The sequence below is a fragment of the Rhinopithecus roxellana genome, chromosome 14, assembly GCF_007565055.1.
Source record: "Rhinopithecus roxellana isolate Shanxi Qingling chromosome 14, ASM756505v1, whole genome shotgun sequence".
Classification (NCBI taxonomy): Eukaryota; Metazoa; Chordata; class Mammalia; order Primates; family Cercopithecidae; genus Rhinopithecus; species Rhinopithecus roxellana.
In genome coordinates this window covers 33,392,817-33,415,948 of record NC_044562.1, presented here as the reverse complement: position 1 = coordinate 33,415,948, position 23,132 = coordinate 33,392,817, and the positions used below count along the sequence as shown (strand labels likewise).

At 45.7% G+C, this 23,132-nt stretch overlaps 1 protein-coding gene across 1 annotated transcript in view; it reads right to left on the bottom strand.

Moving 5' to 3' along the window:
• Positions 1–6,859: 6,859 nt before the first annotated feature.
• The window catches only part of MARCHF4 (membrane associated ring-CH-type finger 4), a 112,970-nt gene continuing 96,697 nt past the window's right edge, over positions 6,860–23,132 (bottom strand). Inside the window, exon 4 of the mRNA XM_010362318.2 lies at positions 6,860–8,661. Within this exon, the coding sequence (XP_010360620.1) occupies positions 8,294–8,661 (368 nt within the window). The 3' untranslated portion in view covers positions 6,860–8,293. The remainder of the gene's footprint in view (positions 8,662–23,132) is intronic.

The following is a 23,132-nucleotide window of genomic DNA, read 5'->3' as shown; positions in this document are numbered from 1 at the left end:
CCAATTCGAGATGAGATTTGGGTGGGGACACACAGCCAAACCCTATCACACTACAAGAAAGCATTGGAGAAACACTCTAGGACATTGGTCTGGGCAAAGATTTCTTGACTAATACCCCTACATGCACAGGCAACCAAAGCAAAAATGGGCAAATGGGATTACATCAAGTTAAAAAGCTTCTGCACAGCAAAGGAAACAATAAACAAAGTAAAGAGATGGCCCACAGAATGGGAAAAAATATTTGCAAACTATACATCTGACAGGGAATTAATAACCAGAATATATAAAGAACTCAAACAATTCAATAGGAAAATATCTAATAATTCCATTAAAAATGGCCAAAGATCTGAATAGGCATTTTTCAAAAGAAGACATACAAGTGGCAAACAGGTATATGAAAAGATGCTCAACATCATTGATTATCAGAGAAATACAAATCAAAACTATAATGAGTTATCATCTCACTCTGGTTAAAATGACTTTTATCCAAAAGACAGGCAATAACAAATGCAGGCAAGGACGCAGAGAAAAGGAAACCATTGTACACTGTTGGTGGGAATGTAAATTAGTACAAACCACTATGGAGAACAGTTTGGAGGCTCCTTGAAAAAAAATAGAACTAACCCCATAAGATTCATCAATCTCACTACCAGATATATACCCCAAAGAAATGTAACCTTCCTTTTTATATGCTATGGTAATGGTACAAATTTCCTATTACTCTGTTGAACAATAAAAACGATAATGGCAATTATTTATTTACTGCCTACTTTATATGCATTATCTCTGACATTACAAAGGTCCTCAGAAGCCAATTATCTTTATTTTAAAGATGAGGAAACCAGAGACCAAAAAAGCTAAGATACTTGCCCGTGTTCACAAAGGATTCTGACCTGGTTCTGACTGCTTCCATAGGTCCCCATTTTTAAAGTCAGACACCCATGGTAGCTTATTTAATCCAGGAAAAATGATAATAGTAGCAGTAAGGTGGCATGTGTTGGGGGGGCCATGCCATGGTCAATGCCAGGGGTAATGGAGAACCCCTTTGACTGTGGCCAGTGGATCAAGGTCTTGCTCTGTGCCTTGCCTCTTGTCTTCCATTCTGAATCCTGGTGTCCTGAAGGCCTCATAACTGGATCCTGCCCCTTCCAAAGCCTTTAGATCAGAGTTCTGATCATAAGTCTGCCTATTTTTCACTTTAGGTCCCTTCTTTGTCTCCCCAGTGTAATCTAAAGAAATGTCTTAAGAGAAAACTCTCTGCATGTATGTATGTGCATATTGTCTTTCTATTTTATCATTTGACAACTGAACAGATTCACAAAGAGAATTAAGGAAGGCTGAGTGTAGAGGATTATGCCTGTAATCCCAGCACTTTGGGAGGCCAAGGCGAGTGGTTCACCTGAGATCAGGAGTTCCAGACCAGCCTGGGCAACATGGACAAACCCCATCTCTATTAAAAATACAAAAATTAGCCAAGCGTGGTGTCGCGTGCCTGTTGTCCCAGCTACTCGGGAGGCTGAGGCACAAGAATTGCTTGAACCCGGGAGGTGGAGGTTGCAGTTAGCTGAGATCACACCACTGCACTTCAGCCTGGGCAACACAGCAAGACTCTTAAAAAAAAAAAAAAAAGATTAAAGGAGAATAACTGTTGTGAATGCTGCCAGGAAGCCACCTTGAGCCCTACTCGGTAGAAAAGGGAGGCAACCTGTTACTGTCTTTGGTCTCCCAACCAATGCATCCTTGGATTTAACACAAAGTTTTGTCATGGGGTTATAAGGAAAGCTTTGTATTCACAATTTTAAAGAATTTTGATTACAAGTGACATACACGCAGCTCAGACTAATATAAGCAAAATGAAATCGATTGGCTAATGTCCTGGGAAATCTAGTGGAGAAGCTGGCTCAGTCATGAGTGGTTCCAGGAGAGGCAGGACCATCTCTCTCCTGCTCTTTGCTTTGTGTGTCTCTAGTTCTTGACCATATTCAGAAGGTAGATGCTTCCTTGGCAGCAGAAGATGGAATCTTTTATTTTCCCTGACACACAGACGTGCAGCTAGCAACCCTAGTGGAGGGAAACTGTGTCTCCCGCTAGCTCTGATGGATAAGTCCCAAGGAGGACATGGAGAGCCTTCAGTCACATACCAATTTCTGAATCAACCCCTGTGGACACAGAAATAAGAGACTTTGACTATCCAAGCCTGAATCACAGTCTCATTTCTATGGCTACAGTGGTTTTAGTGGTTCAGCCCTACCAGAACCATATGGCATGAGTTTCCCATAGGAAAGAGGGTGGGTCACTGTGTGCTGAATAGACAAAAGCAACAGGTGTCCACTGAAATGATTTGAGGAGCGATGGACAACATGAGCTAATGCCTCAGTCTTGAGGCTTTTGAGGGTGGGACTAGGACTTGCAATAAAGTCACCATAATTCACCAGACAGGTGTATGCTCTCAGCATGCTCTGGGCCGGGGCAGCTCCACCATTTCTGCATTTCTTCTTGGAAGAGGGATACCTGCCTGTGTTGGACAGTGCAGAGGGTTCCCCTCTCAACAAGTCACCCTTTGGAAGGGCCACTACCTGGAACATAAGAGCTGGTATCCCAACTCTAACCTGTGGAAAAAGGGGCTGGTCCAGCTGACTAACATTACCAAGCTCAGAGGGCCTGATAGAAACAGGCCCCTTCCTGGCCCTCTCCACCTGTTGCCTGGGAGTCTTGATCCTCCGGAAGAAAACCAACAGGCTGCTCAGTCAACAGGCCTTGACTCCATGTCAGTTTTTGGAGAATGCATTTGTTACTATTTGTGTTTATATCTTTCTGTGTGTGGACCTGCGTGTCAAATGCAGATACATGGCTATGGTCCTCCTGGCTAAAAGAACACAATACAATTCTCCACCTGCCTGCTGATGACTGAAATTCCACCACTTATGGGATTACTCCCCTTGCTTAAGAATTACCTCCTCTTAAAAATGCAAATTTCCCAGAAGAGAAAATACTGTTAGCTTGCTTATTTATAGTTAATAAGAGTAAGCTTGCCAAGTTCTTGCATGAGAAATATTTTTTATGAAAAATGCTGAGCTTCTTAACAGAGTCTAGTAACTAGGCAATGGGGTTTTTGAAGGTGGTTTTATCTAATTTACATTTGAGGTATCCACCTGGCAAGAACTTCCATATTGCAGTTTCTCACCACAGTTTCTTATATGAATAAACTTCTGGTTACCGTTGACTTCCTGATAAAACTCAATTATATACAACTGTAAGTGATACTATTTAAGATGTAATGGAAAATCGAGGAGGAGGAATCATGTCCAATATTTGAGTTTAACACAGGGTTGAAATAAAGAAATAGCTCTAAGACAGAAAATGGAAACCCTGAGTTCAGGACTCCGGATTTTGGAGTAGGAGGCAACTGGGAAAAATTTTAGGGTCTGAATTATTAGAAAAACTGCTGAAGGTGTCAATCTTCCCATAGAAGGAGGGATGGAGAGGTTGGAGCTGACCTTAGCGGACACTGAAGGGCAAGTGATGTACAGATATCTCGGTTACATCTGGCTGATGGGAGCCTCATTCACTTCCTTCTTTGCCTCTTGTATCAGGATAAAACTTTTAAATGCATTTCCACTTTGCTGAGAGGCAGTGTAATGCAGAGGTTAGCAGCCCAATGTATGGCCTTAGACAGCTGAGGTACAGATTCCCATGCCGCCGTCTGTAGTCGTATGACCTTGGGCATCGTGCTTAATCTTTCAGGCCTCAGTTTCCTCCCCTGAAAAATGGGAATAACAGTAGTTTCCAACTTATGGGGTTGGAAAAACCCAAGCACCTTGGAGAAATAATTAATAAATAATAAAATAAAATAAATCCACTTCTGTATTATTCGATGCAGAGCCCAAGCTTTCTACTTTTTCACTTAACAGATTGTCCCCTCTCTATGGGGGAGGGCGCCTCAGACCCATGGGCACCTTGGGGGTGTTCTATGCCAAGGTGCCAACTGCATCTGGCACGGTGCTTTCCTTGCTGGGCTGGGCCTCAGAAAACAGCAGAGTTCCAGACTTTGGCCAATGCCAAGGGCACTGAGGTTGCTGCGTTTAGGACTTTTCCTTCTCGAAAGTTATGAGGGCATGGGCATCGGGTGAGCCTGCTTCTCTTTTCATCCATAACCCTAAACCCTCCTGAGCCATGGCAAGAATTGTCATGTAAACTCAGCTTTTTTTTCTGTAGGGGACGTAAACCATTTTTTGTATCTACCCCAATCTCCAAAGCTTTCCTGTAGATCTCTCACATTCTAACCTCCCTGGTTGACCTGATCCAGATTTTCCTTAAATTGGCTGGTTGTCTTGAGGAAATGTGTCAGAGTGGTTATGCTCAAAGCCACATTGCTGGCTGGGCACGGTGGCTCATGCCTATAATCTCATTACTTTGAGAGACCAAGGTGGGCATATCACCTGAGGTCAGGAGTTCAAGACTGGCCAACATGGCGAAACCCCGTCTGTACCAAAAACACAAAAATTAGTCAGGTGTGGTGGCAGGTGCCTGTAATCCCAGCTACTTGGGAGGCTGAGTCTGGAGAATCGCTGGAACCCAGGAGGCAGAGGTTGCAGTGAGCCAAGATTGTGCCATTGCACTCCAGCCGGGGCAACAAGAGTGAAACTCTGTCTCAAAAGTAAATAAATAAATAAATAAATAAATAAATAAATAAATAAATAAGCAAGCCAGATTGCTGGGGATGGGATCCTGGCTGATGACTATGGGCAAGTTACTTAACCTCTTGGCCTCAGCATCCACATCTGCAAAATGAAGGTAAGAATGGTATCTGTTTCATCAGGTTGTTGGACTATTAAGTGAATTAATACGTATAAAGCATTCTATCTGGTGCCTTGCACATAGTAAGAACTTCAGATGTTAGCTAGTATCTTGCCCCATACATGGGTCATACTTGCAGATGATGTGCAAGTGAACTCTGGGCTATTTGTCATTCCTCTGCATTAAATAACTCCACAGGAAATATAGACATTTGCCTGGTGATATGAAGGATGACCTGCACATCGGAAAGGGGGCAGTGATCTCTGGTCATCAGGGTGTACTTTTACCTTTCTTCCCAGAGATGCATATAAAATATAAAACCCCAATTCATTCATTTCTGTACTCATAAATTCAATTTCCCAAGGCACTGGGAATTTACCATCCTGTTGGGTGGAGAAGTCAGAACTTGACCTTTCTTTTCTACTCTGTGATTGACCTTGTGTGTTAGAACATAAGTTGAACGAAGAGGAGGCATGTCTCCTAGATGCTGAAGGTACTGTTGCTCTCTTCCAAGAGTGTCTTACTCCTTCACAAATATTCATTGAGAACCTACTGTGTGCCAGTTACTGCTGTGGGTCCTGAAAATACAGCAGTAAACAAGGAGGATGAGGTGTTTGTTCTCTTGGAGCTTGCATTATGAAGATCCAACAAATGCCAGCATTCTACGATAGTTTATTATTAATTGTCTCTTCTTCTTCAGTACAACATATTCAAATGATGACCCTCAATGACTGCAAGAGGCTAAAGAGCCTTGTGAACCACCAAAGAAAGACAACATGATGGCCACTATAGTTTTGACCTATACCTTTTTTTCTTTTCTTTTTTTTTTTTTTTTTTTGAGACCAAATCTTGTTCTGTCACCCAGGCTGGAGTGCAGTGGTGCAATCTTGGCTCACTGCAACCTCCACCTCCTGGGTTCAAGTGATTCTCCTGCCTCAGCCTCCCAAGTAGCTGGGATTACAGGTGTGTGCCACCATGCCTGGCTAATTTTGTATTTTTAGTAGAGACGGCATTTCATCACATTGGCCAGGCTGGTCTCGAACTCCTGGCCTCAAATGATCTACCCGCCTTGGCCTCCCAAAGTGCTGGGATTACAGGCGTGAGCCACTGCACCTAGTCTTTTTTTCTTTTTAGAATTGGGGTCTTGCTGTGTTGCCCAGGCTGGCCTCAAACTCCTGGGCTCAAGTGATTTTCCTGCCTCAGCCTCCCAAGTAGCTGGGACTAAAGCATGTGCCACTGCAACCCACTCTGTAATACTTTTTTGAAAACAGATAGTCCATATAACACATCTATAGCCTCCATAAATGCTTAAACTGAAAGGCCTGTTCCTAGACCATAGTGAAAAATAAACACACTTCCTCTACATGGTTTATTTGCACAGTGTGATTGGTTTTCATTTGTTTGTATGTTTTCCTTGTATGTGTCCTTCAGTCTCTCTCCAGGTGTGTCTTTCTTAACTGGATATTGAGCTTCATCAGGGAGAAACCTTTCTAAGCCTGTGCACACCCCACTGATGTTGTTGCCGGACCCACAGCTAGCCCCAGGGTGGGAGGGCCAGATTAAGTTGAAGGGAAAAAAAGATCTTGTCTGCTGCCTCATAATATGTCCAAGCCCTCTCATGAGGCCTTAACATGGGTGCTGTCCTCTGATAGTCAAAGGACACTGTCAGGGCAACGAGGTCCTAACAACCCTCTCCCAACCTCTGTGAAATGACCCGATGGAGTGGAGCTCTCCAAACTTCCTCCAGCACCCATGGTCTCTGCTTCTAGGATTCCTAGGCAGAATCCTGGGAGAGCCTGGGGCCTGAAGGACTCTGTCTGCTAGGATGCCAAGAAGAGGCCAGGAGTTCACTGCAGATTCACACAGAGGCACACAGAAGGGAACATGCCCTGTCTGCCCTGCCCCATCCATGCCCTCAAAGGAGAAATGAAAATGTGCTTGATTTCTTGTGATAAGAGAGAATCTAGGGGTGGGGCAGACACAGGGAGAAAGAAGGCTGTTTACACCACAGAGGGAGGATAGGGAAGCGGAAGAAAAACTCGCATATGGAAAGGGACACTAATGGTAGGGAAAGAAGTTTTATTTTCAAGCTTTTAAGAGAATATTACAAACAACAGAGAGTTTTAAAAAACCCTAAAAACTAGTTTAAAAAAGTACTTGACAATGTCCTTTTAATACCCATGGATGACGCGGCCATTGTGCAGTGACAACCAGAAACTCTGCAGGTGACCACCCAGTGGCCTTCCCTGGCAGGGTCCCCAGAGCGAGCAGGGGGTCCAGGGGTAGTGCTCCTTGCCAGGCACACCTGGGCCCACCTGGCTGCACAGGAAGGACCAGGGAGCATGAAGCACTGAGCATCAGCCTGACTGCCTCTTTGGGGAGGGTTCTAAGCAGCAAGGAACACTTAGATTGGGCTCTACTCCACTCCTTGGGGCACACTGGCCAAGCTCCTCCCAACCACTGCAGCTGCTCTCTTGGAAGCCCCTAGGTTGGGGGTGCCCTACCATGAGGGGACTGGGTATGTGCATGTGCCAAGACAAGAAAGGGCTGGCATTGCCCAAGTCCTGGCCATGGTAGGATTGGGTAGTTGGGAAAGTTGCTCCAGGATTGACAGCTTCCAAAGCTGAAGCCACAGCAGCAGAACTGTGCTTCAAATACCCACTGGAAATCTGTACTTTTCTCTAGGAGTGTGTGTGTGTGTGTGTGTGTGTGTGTGTGTGTGTGTCCTGTAAACATCTTTGAACCAAATCACTATAAAATAAATAAACAAGGGCACAGAAAGACACCCTTTTCCAAACCTAAGCCCTCTTTGAGCCCACCTGAAATCGGGAGTTCCATTTGGAAGTTCCTTCAGGAAGGAGACACACCTCTCCCTCTGGCTGCTCACACCAGCATCTCCCTCCCTGCGCATCCCTCCCTGACCATCCACCCCACCATCCCCACAGCCATTTGTCAGCGAATCTTGCCCATCCAAATGAGCCCAGGAGCCCCAAAGGCAGTGTGTCCCTGCCAGCTCACACACGTGCCTCCCCCCTTTCCTGGCTGCCTGCAGAACACAGCCCCAGGAGAAACAAAACCAAACAGGGTGAGAGCAGAGCAGACCACAGACGCTTTTCCTCTTGGCCCCCTTGGCCTCCGGCACTGCCACCAGTCACACAAGCTTTGCTTGCCCTCCGCCTCTGCTTCTTCAGGTACCTTGCCTGCGGGCGCATTGGGGCAGGTTTTTTCTGTTGGGCCAGGTTCAGCCTGTATTGCACTTTGTTGTTGAGTTGGTGTTGGTTTTCATTGCTGTTGTGGAGAGTGCCATTGACTGATCGGAAATAGCAGAACTGCTCCTGCACCAGCCTCACTCCCACTCTGACCCTGCCCCAGGGCTCCTGCCAGGCCCCCCACCCTCTGCCCGCTCCCTGTGCTGGCTCTGGGGGTGCCACTGCACCTCCCCACCCTGCTCCGGGCCCTCAGTGGTGGTCATGGCCTTCCTCCTGGGCCTCTGCTCTCACACTGTCGTGACTCTCATGACCAGCTCTCGGCTGCTGCCTGGGGGACTCCGCTGTTCATGAGGTCTCAAGTGACTCAGGATGTGCAGGATGGTATAAGCACAGTGGTGATGGGACAGAGGGCCTGAGGGGTGGCCGGCAGCCTGGGCAGGGCCCTGCTCAGGGGCGGGGGTGCCTGCGCCCTCCTCTTCCGAGGAGGGGATATTGGCCTGGGTGGATGAGGAGGTCCGGGGATTGGTCCTGCCTCCTGCCTTTTGATCCTCCAGGTCTTTTGTCTTGTCATAGTTCAGCACTTTCCACTGCTGGTTGACAGCCTGCCACCGTTTAAAGATGCGATACACTGAGGGTCCCTCGTGGATGATGAGACCTGTGGCAGCAGGGAGAGGAGAAACAGAGGCCAAATGAGAGGAAGTGGGTCACTGCCGGGAGACCACAGTCTCTCTGAATCTATGCAAGGTATGGGTGTTGGCTCCAGTGCTGAGCCACAGGCAGACCATCCCTAGATTCCCAGGCTCAGCGAGTTTCAGTAGGCAGAAGGTGGAGGGGCCACCAGGCCGAGTCCATGAAATAGTTGAGCACCTTCAGGCAGTGCCTTCGCCCACTTCTATTCCACCCCACCCCCTTCCTGCCTTGACAAAATCCAAATTCATCCGCTAAGGCATAATATAAATATCTTTTCCTCCCTCTATTATGTATCCATGGCACCCAGTCCTTAGCAGATGTTGAATGAATTGTGTGCTTTTAAAGTACCACAAAAGAAACCCCATGGTGGGTCGCTCCACACCTGCTAAATGTTGCTGGAAATCCCACTGGTTAACTCTTTGCACAGATACCCCAGTACTACTGAGATACAAACAGCCCTGGGAGAGATAACTTGATGCAGTTATATCTGCCAGAGGCAGTGATAGAGTTGGAAACAAGCTACACCAGGCAGCAAGGCAAATAATCATTGTGTGCCTACTATGTGCCAAGTACTGAGGATACTGCAGTCAGCAGGACACCCTCTGAGAGCTTACATCTTCACAGAGACACACAATAGATGTGTAAACAAACCAATGCGACAATTTCAGGAGCTGACAAATGCCTTAAGGAAGCTAACTGGGGTTAAATAGCCACTGGCTGCAGGCACTGAGATCCTGTTTTAGCAAGGGCGATGGGAAAGGCCTTTTGGAGGAGATCATATCTGAGTTGAGACTTAAGTGATGAACAGGAGAGATCCATGCAAAGATCTGGAGAGAGAGCACTTCGGTGGTAGAAACTCCAAGTGCAAAAGCCAGGAGGTGGGAATGGAATGACCAAGGTCAGAGAGAAGGTCAGTGTGATCAATACAGTGCAGCAGTGAGGAAGTGGAGGGAGGTAAGGCGAGCAGAGGCCAATGAATGGTAGGGCCTCATAGGCCATGGCAAGGGATTTGCAGTCTATCCTGAGTGTAATGGGAAGACACTGACGGTTTCAGTAGGGGGAATGCTGTGATCTGATTCAGCCTTCATAAAGCCACCGGTGGTGCATGTGAAGAGGGCCAAAAGAAGGAATGGAAAGCCAAGCAGGAAGCAGTGGCATCATGGGAGTTGGGAATGGTGATAGCATTGACTAGGGTCGTGGCAGTGGAGCAGTGAGAAACTGCTGGAGTCAGCCCGTGTGCCGTGTGCTGGATGTAGAGCTAAGACTTGCTGACTGGCAAGGTGGGAGTGAAGAGAAAGATCTGGACAACTCTGAAGCTCTTGGCTTCAGCAGCTGCATAAATGGGGAGCCATTTCCTGAGAAGTGGAGGGCATCAGGGGTAGGCTATGGATTTGTGTGCTAGCTGTGATGACTGGATTCGTTTCCTATTGCTGCTGTGACAAAGTACCACACATCTGGTAGCTTAAAATGGGACGCATGTTTCTCTTACAGTTCTGAAGATCAGAAGTCTAAAATCAGTCCCACTGGGCTGACGTGAAAGTGTCAGCAGGGCACCTTCTGGTTCTTTCTGGAGGCTTTGAGGGGGAAGAATCTGTCTCCTTGTCTTTTTTCAGTTTCTAGAAATTGCAATTTCTGCCTCTTTCTTGCATCGTTTCAGCCTCTTTCTTCTGTTCTCACCTCTCCTACTACTCTTCTGTCATTAAATCTCCCTCTCCTTGTAAGAACACTTGTGGCTACATTTAGGGCCCACCTGAATAATCCAGGATACTGTCCCCATTTCAAGATCCTTAAATTAATCACACTGGCAAAGTCCTTTTCCATATAAGGTAACATTGACAGGTTCAGGGATTAGGACCTGCATGTCTTTGGGGCCCATGATTCAAGTCTATCAGAGTGATTACTAGCTACATTTTAGTCATGGTTAGTTTAAGGTGTCTGACAGAAAGCTAACTAGAAGGATCAGACGGGCAACTGGACATATGAGTCCGAAGCTTAGGGAGAGGTCTGGCCGGGAGATAGAAGCCATCATTGTAGAGGTAGAACTTGAAGACTTGGAAATGGCTGAGACCTCTTAGGCGAGAGAAGAAGGCCAAAGACAGAGCCCTGGGCTTCAGGTGTTTAGAGGCTTGATGGAGGCTTTGGTGGAGATAGGGCCAAGGAATGAGGCTCAAAAGAAGCAACCAATGGGGTAGAAGCAAGACCAGCAAGTGTGGAAACCCAAAAGCCTAGGGAAGGATTCAGAAAGAGTGCAGTGATTCTACAATGTTATCAAGAGGTCAACTTGAGTAAAATGGGAAACGACCACTGGTTCCACGGGCACAGATGGCGGGAGAATGATAGAAATGACAGCGGGAAAATCAGGTAGTTCTCATCCAAGCACACATACATATTTTTTTCCCCATGAAGTCATCAGCTAAGAAAGAAGAGATAAGAGAGGAAGTGTTAAAGATTTGTGAAGAGAGGAGAAGGTGGGAAATAATTATCTCGGAAAGTAGGAGTGTGAATTTACAAGGGAGATGCGGTAGAATTAGCTCACTGTGTTAAGTGTCATTTGAGATTTGTGGCCATAAATCTGAAGTGACTCTAGTCACTGGTTGTGTGATTTTTCTCCACGCCGTCAAACTGCTTGCTCAGGTGCACATGTGGAAGAAGAAGAAATCTGGGTTTAACCAAGGTAAACTCTTTCCCTGGGCAAGCAGACATGAGAATTATATGTACTTGCAAGAGAGTGGTTATCCTGCTGGACCATGGAGCCCAGGCTGGGGATGGGGGAGAATAGAAAAGGTATAAGGAATAATGAAAAGCGGAAAGTGAGAGAGTCAAGGCCAAGTCTTTATGAGGTTGGAGGATTATTGGAGTCAGTGAATATGGAGTGATGGTCAGAGAGTACGATGTTTAAATCCAGATTTTGGAAGTGGTGTGGTTACTGGCGATTATGAATCCAGGATGTGACTATTTGATTGGGGCTGGTATGTGTTGGAGGAAAAGATCTTTGGAGCAATAGCAAAGCCAGGGAATTGGAAAGACTATCTGCCTCAGCCATCCTCAATGCTATCACACCAAACATCCCCTTTATATAACAAATTTATTTTAACATCACATTCCTATCCTGAAATGAAATTCATAAGCGACTGTAAACTACTATGTCTTTTAAATTAATATAATGCCCTAATAGATAATGTAAAATAAAAATGATAAAGGGAAATCTTTTATAACAAAACAATATGCATTTCAGTGAAAACGCTGCAGCACAACTACATTAGAAAACAGACAAACAAATGAACAAACCCCAGACATTTCCAAAATGCCTCTGGGGGACATGCCCATCTCTGCCAAGCACTGATCTATGTAGCTGCTGAGGACAGGAGTTGGGGGAGTGTATGAGCAGGTGCGTGAGGGTATCTGAGGACTGAGTAGGTAGCCAGCAGCCAACAGCATCCAGAAGTGAAAATGGGTGATAAAGAAAGATGCACTTCGGCCGGGCATGGTGGCTCATGCCTGTAATCCCAGCACTTTGGGAGGCCGAGGCAGGTGGATCACTTGAGGTCAGGAGTTCAAGATCAGCCAGGTCAACACGGTGAAACCCTGTCTCTATTAAAAATACAAACATTAGCCAAGTATGATGACATGCGCCTGTAATCCCAACTATTCAGGAGGCTGAGAGAGGAAAATTGCTTGAACCCAGGAAGTGGAGGTTGCAGTGAGCCGAGATCACGCCACTGCACTCCAGTCTGGGTGACAAGAGCAAGACTCTGTCTGAAAGAGAAAGAGAGAGAGAGAGAGAAAGAGAGAGAGAGAAAAAGAGAGAGAGAGAGAAAGAGAGACAGAGAAAGAGAGAGAGAGAGAGAGAGAGACAAAGCAAGAAAGAAAGAGAGAGAAAGCAAGAAAGCAAGGAAGGTAGGAAGGGGGAGGGAGGGAAGGAAGGAAGGAAGGAAAGAGGGAGGGAGGGAAGGAAGGAAGGAAGGAAGGAAGGAAGGAAGGAAGGAAGGAAGGAAGGAAGGAAGGAGGGAGGGAGGGAAGTAAGGAGGGAGGGAGGGAAGGAAGGAGGGAGGGAGGGAAGGAAGGAAGGAGGGAGGAAGGAAGGAAGGAAGAAAGAAAGAGAAAGAAAGAAAGAAAAGAAAAGAAAGAAAGAAATAAGGAAGGAAGGAAAGAAAGAAAAAGAAAGAAAGAAAGAAAGAAAGAAAGAAAGAAAGAAAGAAAGAAAGAAAGAAAGAAAGAAAGAAAGAAAGAAAGAAAGAGAGAGAGAGACTTTGGAGGGGCTGGGGCTTCTGAAGGATGAAGGAAGAGAAGTAGTTGCGAGTGGTGATGGAAACCAAGAAGGACATGGACGCCACCTCCAGACCCCACAGGACACAGTAGATGGGAGAAAGAACAGCTGCCACCAGCGTGAGGGAAACAGTGTTCTCAGGACACAGCCATGCTTCAGGTAGGAAAGATGAAGGGAATGCGCAGAGAGAAGGTTGCTAATGAGGGACCATGAGGTGCAGTGGGGCACAGTGAAGGCCTGGGAAGACGGGATCAGATGTAGGGATGAGCTGAGCAGGAAAGGGATGCTGGTGCAGAGAGTGAGGCTGCCAGGGGCTGGGCCCTGTGATGGTGGGTGAGATGATCGCATGGTGGGCTTCATCCCACAGCCACTGAGGATCCAGGGGAGGAGCCGGCTTGGAGCAAACAGCAATGAGCGAACCCGGCCTCCTGGTGCAAAACCTCAGAGCCTCTTCAGTCTCCAACAGGCTGCAATTCTCAGAGACCAGAGCCACCCACAAGGTCACTTTCTCCTGCAGTGTTCCAACTGTGTCTGAAATCACGCCTCACTCAACAAGTCTTCAAGATTCATGGAAAAAGAGGTAGTCTCGGGGGTTTCTAGCCCTTTGTTTGGATCACACCCCTTTGAGGATCTAAGGAAGGGAAGGACCATCTCCCTGGAGGGGAAAACAACCAGACACTCAAATTACCTTGTACTAAATCTCCTGAAGATCACTGGTGGACCCTCTGCTCTGTCCTGACAGATGCTGAACAAAGAGACTTCCTTTCTGTCCCACTCTCTCACCCTCTCCCAGTTGTACCAACTCCCATCATCTCTGCCAACCTTTTGAATGTGTACCGATGCACCCTCGGCCCTGAAGCCATTCATCTGTCCATTTATCCCACAAACCTCGTTTGAACATTGCTATACTGTCCAGACTGTAAGCCCCTCGAGGACAGAGCCAGCTCTGGTTAATCTCCAGCAGCTAACACAGCACCAGGAGTGTGGAGTGTAATGGTACAGTGAAAGAGATGGGGTCTGGAGAGAGAGAAGCAGGATCTTCTGAAGCTCCAAATTCACTCTTTCCAGTAAGGGCCATTACACTTGATTCTCAATTAGCTTCTTGATCAGACAATTTTGTCCTGATTGAAGAGTGTGACTTAGATTTCTGGTGTGAATGCTGCTTTGCAATTATTTAACCGTCTAGTGTTCAGGAAGTAAACCATTTTAATGGATAGTTGGCTGAAGGTGAGGAAGGTGGACCTGTTTTTCTAGATAATGCTAGTTTGCCGAAAGAGGGAAAAGCACAAACTACCTCATTCAAAGCCACTCTTCTCAGCCCTTCCTCTGCTCCTTGCTCTACAAATTTCTTATTGATTCCTTGGGTGGCAGCATACTGAAAAAACAGGGGAAGATGACTGGGGCTCATCTGATACGAACAGGTGACATGGCCAAGGTTGAAGAGGTGGGAAAAAGGGAAGGGGGATGGAGAATGTCAGTGGATAGAGAAATAAACTGGATTCGACTAGGAAAAAAGGCTGCTGGTGAACAGAGACAGAAAAGTCATAGGAGGAGATAATGGAAAATGAGGGGGCATAGTAACATCAGAAATCCAACAAGTTTTGATTAAGTCCTTTCTGGCTTGTTAAAACTTAATATAATGGTTTTCTAGTGATCACTTACAATGTACCTAACCCTGGGCTGTATTTGTGGGAAATCCAGTTCTAGAAGAATTGTCTCCTTCATCTTTCCAATGTCTCTCCACCTTCTGGGGCTCCTCTTCCTCATAAAGCTGCAAGCTCCATGCGTCATTAGAATCCCATCCCCACTCCATGTCCTGCTAGTGGCCTGGGTTAAGTGACATAAAAGTTGCTGACAACTCTAGACCAGTGCTTTTCACACTTTTTTTTTTCTTTTATTTTTATTTTTTTTGACAGGGTCTCTGTCTGTTGCCCAGGCTGGAGTGCAGTGGTGCAATCAGGGCTCACTACAGCCTCGACCCAGGTTCAAGCGATTCACCCACCTCAGCCTCCCAAATAGCTGGGACTTCAGGCGCACACCACCATGCCTAGCTAATTTCTGTATTTTTTGCAGCGACAGGGTTTTGCCATGTTGCGGTCTGGTCTCAACTCCTGAACTCAAGTGATCTTCTTGCCTCAGCCTCCCAAAGCGCTGGGATTACAGGCATGAGTCACCGCACCCAGCTGCCTTTCACACTCTATTGTGCATCAGAATCACCCAAAGAGCTTGTTAAGACAGATTCCCAGGCTGCAAACCTGGAGGACTACTGGCTCAGTAGCTCTGGGCTGAGGCCTGAGAATATGCATTCCTAAGAAACCTCAGGTGAGACTGATGCTGCCTGTGTGTGGACTGTTAGGCTAGGACATGGTTTTTATCCCTCACAGAAAGCTCTAAATTTTGATCACGAAAACTGTTGTAAGTCACTTTAAAAAGTAGTCTACTTCCAGATGCCATAGACATCAACATGGGAAGAAATGGAAGAAATAAGTACTTCCTCTCCTAGATCCAAAGACCTTTGAGCCCCACAACTGAGAGTTAACTTACCAGTGAGTATGTATTCATATTAAGCTTTCAGAGTGTTTGCCGCTTACTCACTTTGAGTCTTTAGATAAGGGACTTCCTCTCTCTCTGAGACTCAGTTTTCTCATCGTAAACCCTTCCTCATAGGGTTGTGATGAGATTAAATAAAGTAATGAGTCCTGCGTGCCAATACCTGGTACCGTGCCTGGGACACATGTAACTCTCAATGCCACATCATATTGATTATTGTGGGGGAGATTACAGGACACAAGAAAAGCCCACTCATCTCTCTTCTTCCTTCTTCATTGGCAACCTCATCCCCAATAAAAGTACCTGCTCTTTCATCTCCTGACTGCTCTCCTCCCCAGCCCTCAGTCAAGTCATTTTCTATAGATGAATGACATGCCAGGGCTAAAAAGCACTCTAGAGACCAACTGATTCTCATACTGGTGCCTCCTCTCCAACCACAGAGAGACACTCTCCCTCCCTGCAGAATTCCCCATTGTCAGACAGCTATGGGGTGAGGCTTAGTAGTGTCTCACTCTGAAGCTCTAGCATTGCCAACCACCCATTTTCCAGATTCCACTCCTCCAGTGCCCACCCCTGTTAAGAACCTGGACCAAAGCACATATCAGGCAAGGGTTGAAAGAAATGAATATAACCAGCTATTTTGGGTGGGTTCAGGGGGTGCTGCTGGAAGAGGCCAGATTGACAACATCACCACCTGCCCAGTATTCTCCAGGGTGCAGCTTTATACTGGACACAGGTATGGCCAGGCTGCACATCACATGAGCTATTATAAAATTACAAAGCTTATTATAAAGTTACCATAGAGTTACAAAAGTAGTTTATTTAGGTAAACATGCTAACACCTTTCTATCTCGAAGCAGAGTTTTATCTTTTAAAATCCCAAGGATTGCCCTTTGGAAATAGGGTATTTATTCCTGTTGGGCTATCCCAGTTCAGAACATTTCTGGAAATTGCTCAATGGGGCTGGCCTTCTGTGACAGAGATGGCTAACTGTCCACCAAAATCCACGCTCCCTTTCCTTGGTATAAAGTTGCCACTGAGAAGAAATTACATTTTTTAGCTTTCTGCACCAAGGTGAGACCAGGTGACTGGTACTGAATGTGACCACAAGCCAGGCCAGCATTTAAGAAATGGGTCTAGGGAGCACTCATTTCATTTGATTTTATAGAATGAGGTTTGCCCAATACAAATAAAAAATAAAAACAAAGAAAAAAGAAATGGGTCTTGAGAGAAAATGCGTGCAGGGCTGGGGCAAAAGATGACTTATTCATGCTTTCTTTAATTTTCTATTAGCTGGGGGCAAAAGACTCAGCAGCTCAAGGGGCCTGTGGAGCCCAGAGATGGAATGAGCTTGTGACTCCAAATTGCTGTGTGGAAGAGAATCTCCTACTGCTCAGGAATTTCTATTGGGTTAAACCACTGACACATAGGGGCTTATTTTTTTTTATATCTGCTGAATATACTCTAACTAACATACCTATAGCTCTAGGTTAGGGGCCACATGAGAAAAGAAGTTTGTGGCTTGATGGCATGTTTCATATTGTACCCAAAATTTATTATCTGGCTTGAACATCCACCTTATGTATCAAATTGGGGCTATTTCTAGTTACAAACCCACTGCCAACAGACAGGCCCCTCCTGAATCTGTTCTGTGCCAAAGGCAGTTCCCAAGAGATATTCCTAAAATATGTTGAGCTTTGTCAGCACAACTGGGATAAATGAAGTGCCTCTCGAGGGGTCTCCTTGGAAGGGGACAGTGCTGATTTGGCACATCTGCTTCTAAATCAGTCATCTTCATCTCTAAGCATCCAGTCACTTGGCTGTGGAGATAGGTGGCTGTCACAGGAGGCTCCAGTGGGTGGGAAGGAGTTAACACGGAATCCAGAAAACCAGACAAGCCACATGCAAGTAACAGAACGTGGATGGGCATCATCTCGCCAGTTTCTGCAGCTGCTGCTTCTCATGTCAGTTTTGTGGCCCAGCCCAACATTGCTGGGGATGGCCCATGGCCACAAGTGTCAGCCTCTGCAAGCCCTGGCATCTCAGTGTGGAGGTGACATCAAAATCCTGGGATGTCAGACCTGGAAGAAACCTGGAGGTTGTTGGATTCACCCCTCTCATTTTATAGATGAGGAACTAGTTGGAGAGAGAGGGAGTAACTTGTCCAATGCCATAGAGGTGATTAGTGGCTGATATGGTTTGGCTCTGTGTCCCCACCAAGTCTCATCTTGAATTGTAATCCTCATGTGTCAAGAGAGGGACCTGTAATCCCCACGTGTCAAGGGAGGGAGGTGATTGGATCATGGAGGCAGTTTCCCCCATGCTGTTCTTGTGATAGTGAGTGAATTCTCACAAGATCTGTAAGTGGCTGGAAATTCCTCCTTCATTCTTCTCTCTCCTGCTGCTTTGTGAAGAAGGTGCCTCCTTCCACTTCTGCCATGATTGTAAGTTTCCTGAGGCCTCCCAAGCCATGTGGAACTGAGCCAATTAAATTTCTTTCCTTTATAAATTACCTCGTATCAGGGAAGTTCTTTATAGCAGTGTGAAAATGGACTAATACAGTGGCTATTCTGGTCTTCAGACCTAGATCTGCTTTCTAGTTTCTTATACTGCTAGGCTGCTTCCAACAAATGTTCCAAGTTTCCTAATCAGGAGATTAAAAGGTTTTACATGTAGAGTCATTTATAGCTAGGAGGAGAGGAAGGAATTTTTGTAGCATATATATGTTTTTGTAGTTAATGTGGATTAAAATTAGGTTTGAAAGAAAAATGTTTGTACAATCCTGCTGCCCCTACCCTCTGCCTATTTGCTATAAAATGAGATTTAAATTCCTTCATTTCAGAGGACAGGGGCCAGGCATCTTTAAATCACTGAAAAGAACCTCAGGGGACCACACACAGAGCAAGCTTAAAAAAAAACACACAAAACTTTCTATAATTTTGCTGATTACCATATTCTACTGTCTTAAAGCTTTGAAAATAATCTCAGGAACATTCCTTTCCTTTCTTCCCTTGACCCCATTTCAATCACAAGTTAAAAACAGACATGATGAAGAAGAGAGCCTCATTTTTGCAGAGTTGACTATTTGATGTCTAATCTCTTACTTCTGTGGAGTTAAAAAAAATGTTTTTTCGGTGCCAAAGCCCTTAATTAATTTGCTCTTGTTAAATCCTAATAACTTGACCCACTGGAGCAGAGAATGCCCCATTTGTTTGCTGGGAGGCTCTGTCAGCTTCTCTGCAGCAGAGGACAGCGTCATTAGAGATGGCAGAAGGGGAGGCAGGTGGAACGAGGACATTAGATGTAATCAGATCTTCTCATTGAGGGGACACGGGTGAGGGAAGCAAGAACCTTCAATAAAAAGCTCTGCTCCAAATAAGAGCAGACTTTTATTTACTTGAGGACACAGTTTCAGGCAATCTCTGTTATCTAGGCTGTGGCTGCATTCTGATTATAACAGTTTTGGCAAACATTTCTTGAGTGTTCCCTCTGAGGGGAATCCACTCTGATCAAGCACTTCCTACCTGGTCCCTGATAATTACAAGGACACTCCTTTACATTTGCCACAGTGTTAAACCTCTGAACCGCCCTCTGACGATGGTGTTATTATCATATTTCATAGACAAGGAAAGGGAAGCAAAGAAAAGTGCCAGTTCCTCAAGGTCACAAGGTTAGTAAGAAGCGGAGCCCTGGGCCATTCTGTAGTATGGCCGCCACTTGGGAAACCTACCACTCTGGCCTTTGTGACTCAGTCCTTCCTATTGTTTTCTCATTCTCTATCTTCACCCATCCCTTACTTGGTTAGTGTCCTCTAGTGCTCTGTCCTCAGTCACCTACTCTCTGAGCACTGCAGTATCTCATCAAAACCCACAGCTTCAAACACGTTTTATTGTTCACTTCCAAATCCGTCTTCAAGCCTCATTATCCAACTGCCTACAGAAACCTAGGCATCCATCAGAAATTATTTTTTTTATTTGAGACAAGTTTCACTTTGTCACCCAGGCTGGAGTACAGTAGCATAATCAGCTCACTATAACCTCAAACTCCTGGGCTCAAGTGATCCTCTTGTCTCAGCCTCTTGAGTAACTGGAACTGCATGTGTGCACCACCATGCAGGGCTAATTTTTAAAATTTTTGTAGAGATGAGGACTCACTCTGTTGCCCAGGCTGGTCTTGAACTCTTTATTTCAAGTGATCTTCCTGCCTTAGCCTCCCAAAATGCTGGGATTACAGGTGTTAGCCACCATGTCTGGCCTACCAGAGATTTTTAATCCTCTTTTACCACCAGCCCCAACCCCATCAGTCACCAACTCTTGTCAGAACAGGACCAGTGCCCTCAACATCTTCCTCTATGTCACAAGAGGGGACCACCTGTGTGCTATAAAAGGCCTCTCCCTCTTTCTATCCTGACAAAGAGACCTCTTCTTGGTACTGCCTTCTCCTCCTTGTATTCCATAATGTACTCCATGTGTCTTGTTTCTCTTCTACTACAAACTCTTGGCTTAGAGAGGCTCTTGCCTCTCTACCTGGATTTTAGACTTAAGATAGTCCTTTTGTTTTGGTGCCTTTGCTAAGGACAAACCCTTTGGTTGTCCTTTGTTCTATCCATTGCCCATCCCATTCTCAGGCTCTACTACGGTGCCCATTCCCCACTCAAGCCACACCATGGGACTCTCACTCTCCTGAGAGGGACCCAAACAACCCTATCAAATCTACATCCTAAGTACCTCTCAAGGTCTTCCCTACACTTCTTCCCCACTGCCACTGTGTTGCATGTCTTCATTTCTTGCTTAGCCTATTACAAGCATTTTCCAACAAAGTCCTTCCCTTCCCTATTCTGTCCACCTCTGACCCATTCTCTCCATAGTTGCTAGAGTTCAATTTAAAATGCACATCTGATCATATTTCCCCATTTGAAATTTTATCAATGCCTCCCACCAGCAGTGGGGTCAAATCTGAGTGCCTTAGCACATGACCCATGACTCTGTGGGATTTGGCCTGGCCAACTTCTCCAAGCCCCTTGCCCATCACCCACCTCCCAGCCAAAATATTTGCATTGAGCTATAAAGACTCCCCAATATTTCCTGAGCATACCTGGCTCATGCATGTCTCTGCACCTCCATACAATGCTAGTTCCTTTGCCCGAAATGCTCTTTCCCCCAGTTCTGGATGAACTTTGATTTGTCTTTGGAAACGAGTTTAAAGATAGCGTTCCTTCCTTCAGGAAGCATTCCTGGACTCCCCCAAGAGAGTCAATTGCTCTCTACTCTGCTCTACCTTCCTCTGTACTGTGTACAGCCCATCCTGAATTGTGATTTATTTGTAGACTATGAGCTCCTTGAGGGCAAGGAACTGTGTCCTATTCATCTTTTTGTGAATGTTCTCTAGTTTTGGGAACAAAACAAGGCAGCCAACAAAAGCTACTGAAGGAATGGATATGACCCGCTCTGACTCAAGTTCCTCTTTCCTGGGTTCACGCTCATTCTTATGTTCAGACCTCAGTCCCAGCTCTTATTATATGGGATTCAGTGATTACCTTGTCTGCATCCCGAAAAGAAGAAAGATTCTTGAAAGCAGGTGACTCTCTCATTTGAGTGTACATACCCAGGTTCCTCTGAATAATATCTTTTCTTTTCTGAGACATGGTCTTGCTGTGTCACCCGGATTGGAATACAGTGGCACCGTCATAACTCACTGCAGCCTTGACTTCCTGGGCTCAAGTGATCCTTCTATCTAAGCCTCCCAAGTCTCTGGGACTACAGGCACACACCACCACACCTGGCTCTTTTTTTTTTTTTTTTAAGAGATGTCCCTCAGCACACCGCTCCAAAAGGAAAGGTAAATACATTGTTTGGCCTCCCAAAGTGCTGAGATTACAGGCGTGAGCCACTGTGTCTGGCCTGAATAAATATTTTTTAATGAATCAATGAATGGGTTCCCCAAGTTCATGGTAACTAGATTTAGCTTCTCCCACCTGAAGAACCTTTCACCAGAGTGTCTTATAGGGAGATAAACCATCAAATTTCATCTCAATTTTTCAGGCCTCTCTCTCAATTGATGTCAAAATAGCACAATCAAAAAGGAGGTGCAACAATGGCTAACCTCCCAAACCCTGAGTATAAGACAGGAGCAGCTGGGACTCACTTAATTTCTGATTGTTACCAGCAGTTATCGTGAGGGTCAAAATATTACTGGACTAATTCCCCCCCAACCTGCCTCCCCAACCAAGCTCTGCATTTGCAATTTTAAAGAGCAATCAGAGAAGAAGCAGATAGTAGAAAAAGCCTTGGAATTAGAGCCAGAGGTTCTTGACCCAATCCTCTGCTCCACCATTTTCTTAGCTGTGTGACTTGGAGCACAGGTGCTTAAGCCTTTCCTCACCTGTTAAATACGCATCCTAATACTTATCTTGCTTATCTTTTGGGGTTAATCGGTTTCTCTGTTCTTGCAGGGATGTCACAGTTTGTTCCATCCAAAGCAACTTATGTTTGGCTTTCACAGTGGCGTGCATTAGTCTAGAAAGTTAGGACCCTAAGCTAAGAGATGCTTTGTCTGTTGAGGCAGCTTATATCAGTAATTGTACAACCCTCTGGTATAAGGAAGTCTAAAGACATCATCCTCAACTCTGGAGCTGTGCTGCATCAAATAGGGAGCTCAGACTTTCCTGGCAATCATTTCAGGCAAAATCCTTTGGTAAGCACTGAGCCATTCTCCGAGAGTCACTGCTCTGGAGTCTTCTTATTGATCTCTAAGAGCCAGTCAGATGGATACAGCTGTGAATGGGGTTGAAGCGGCTCCAGGAGCAGCAAGCAGGCAGTGTCCCACACCGCATCCTCCTGGCTTCCTGGCAGGGCATATCTGCAGAGCTGCTGTTGGCTTTCCGTGAAGGTTCTCCTTGGAGTCCCTCCCACTCTCATGAGCTGTCCCTCAGCACACCGCTCCAAAAGGAAAGGTAAATACATTGTTAACGATTTGTTAAAACCATCCATTTTATGTTTACTCATATTCTTTACTATCTGTGGCCATTTAACAGTCTTAGGGAATAAACAAATTGTCCTTGGTATCTGAAATATAAAGAAAGTCTAGAGACTCATTGTAGCAGATGGTTTTGTTCCTCTTCTCTTACTTAGCCTTTTGAGCCAACACAGGGCCAGACTCATTTTCTTTTCTCCTGATGATAACATTTTTATCCCAGGTGCTGAATTGCTCCACCCATCCAAGGAGCTTGGGCCTATGATTATTGATGCTTTTTGTCAACGTTTTCCTCAACTAGCATTTCTTGAGAAGATGCCCCTTTGCTGAAATCCCTTCCACCCACTCTCTGCCAGGGAGACTCCTCTTCCTCTTCCCACTCACATTATCTTCTTCCACTCTCTTAGGACTTCTGGAAGGGAAGCTTCCCCCTTTTTCACAGAAGTGAACTAACTTATCAGGTTTTCAAACTGTTAAATGCCTCAAATGTAAGACAGATGCCTCCCGTGGCTCTTGCCTTTGTTTCCGCCTTTGTGCAGCAAGAAGACCACGCTGTGCCTCCTTCTGGCAGTCCTGGCCAGGTCTCTGTTCCCTCTTCTAGCTTCTCTGTCTCTCATTGGTTCAGTAAATCTGGTTTGGGTGGCCAG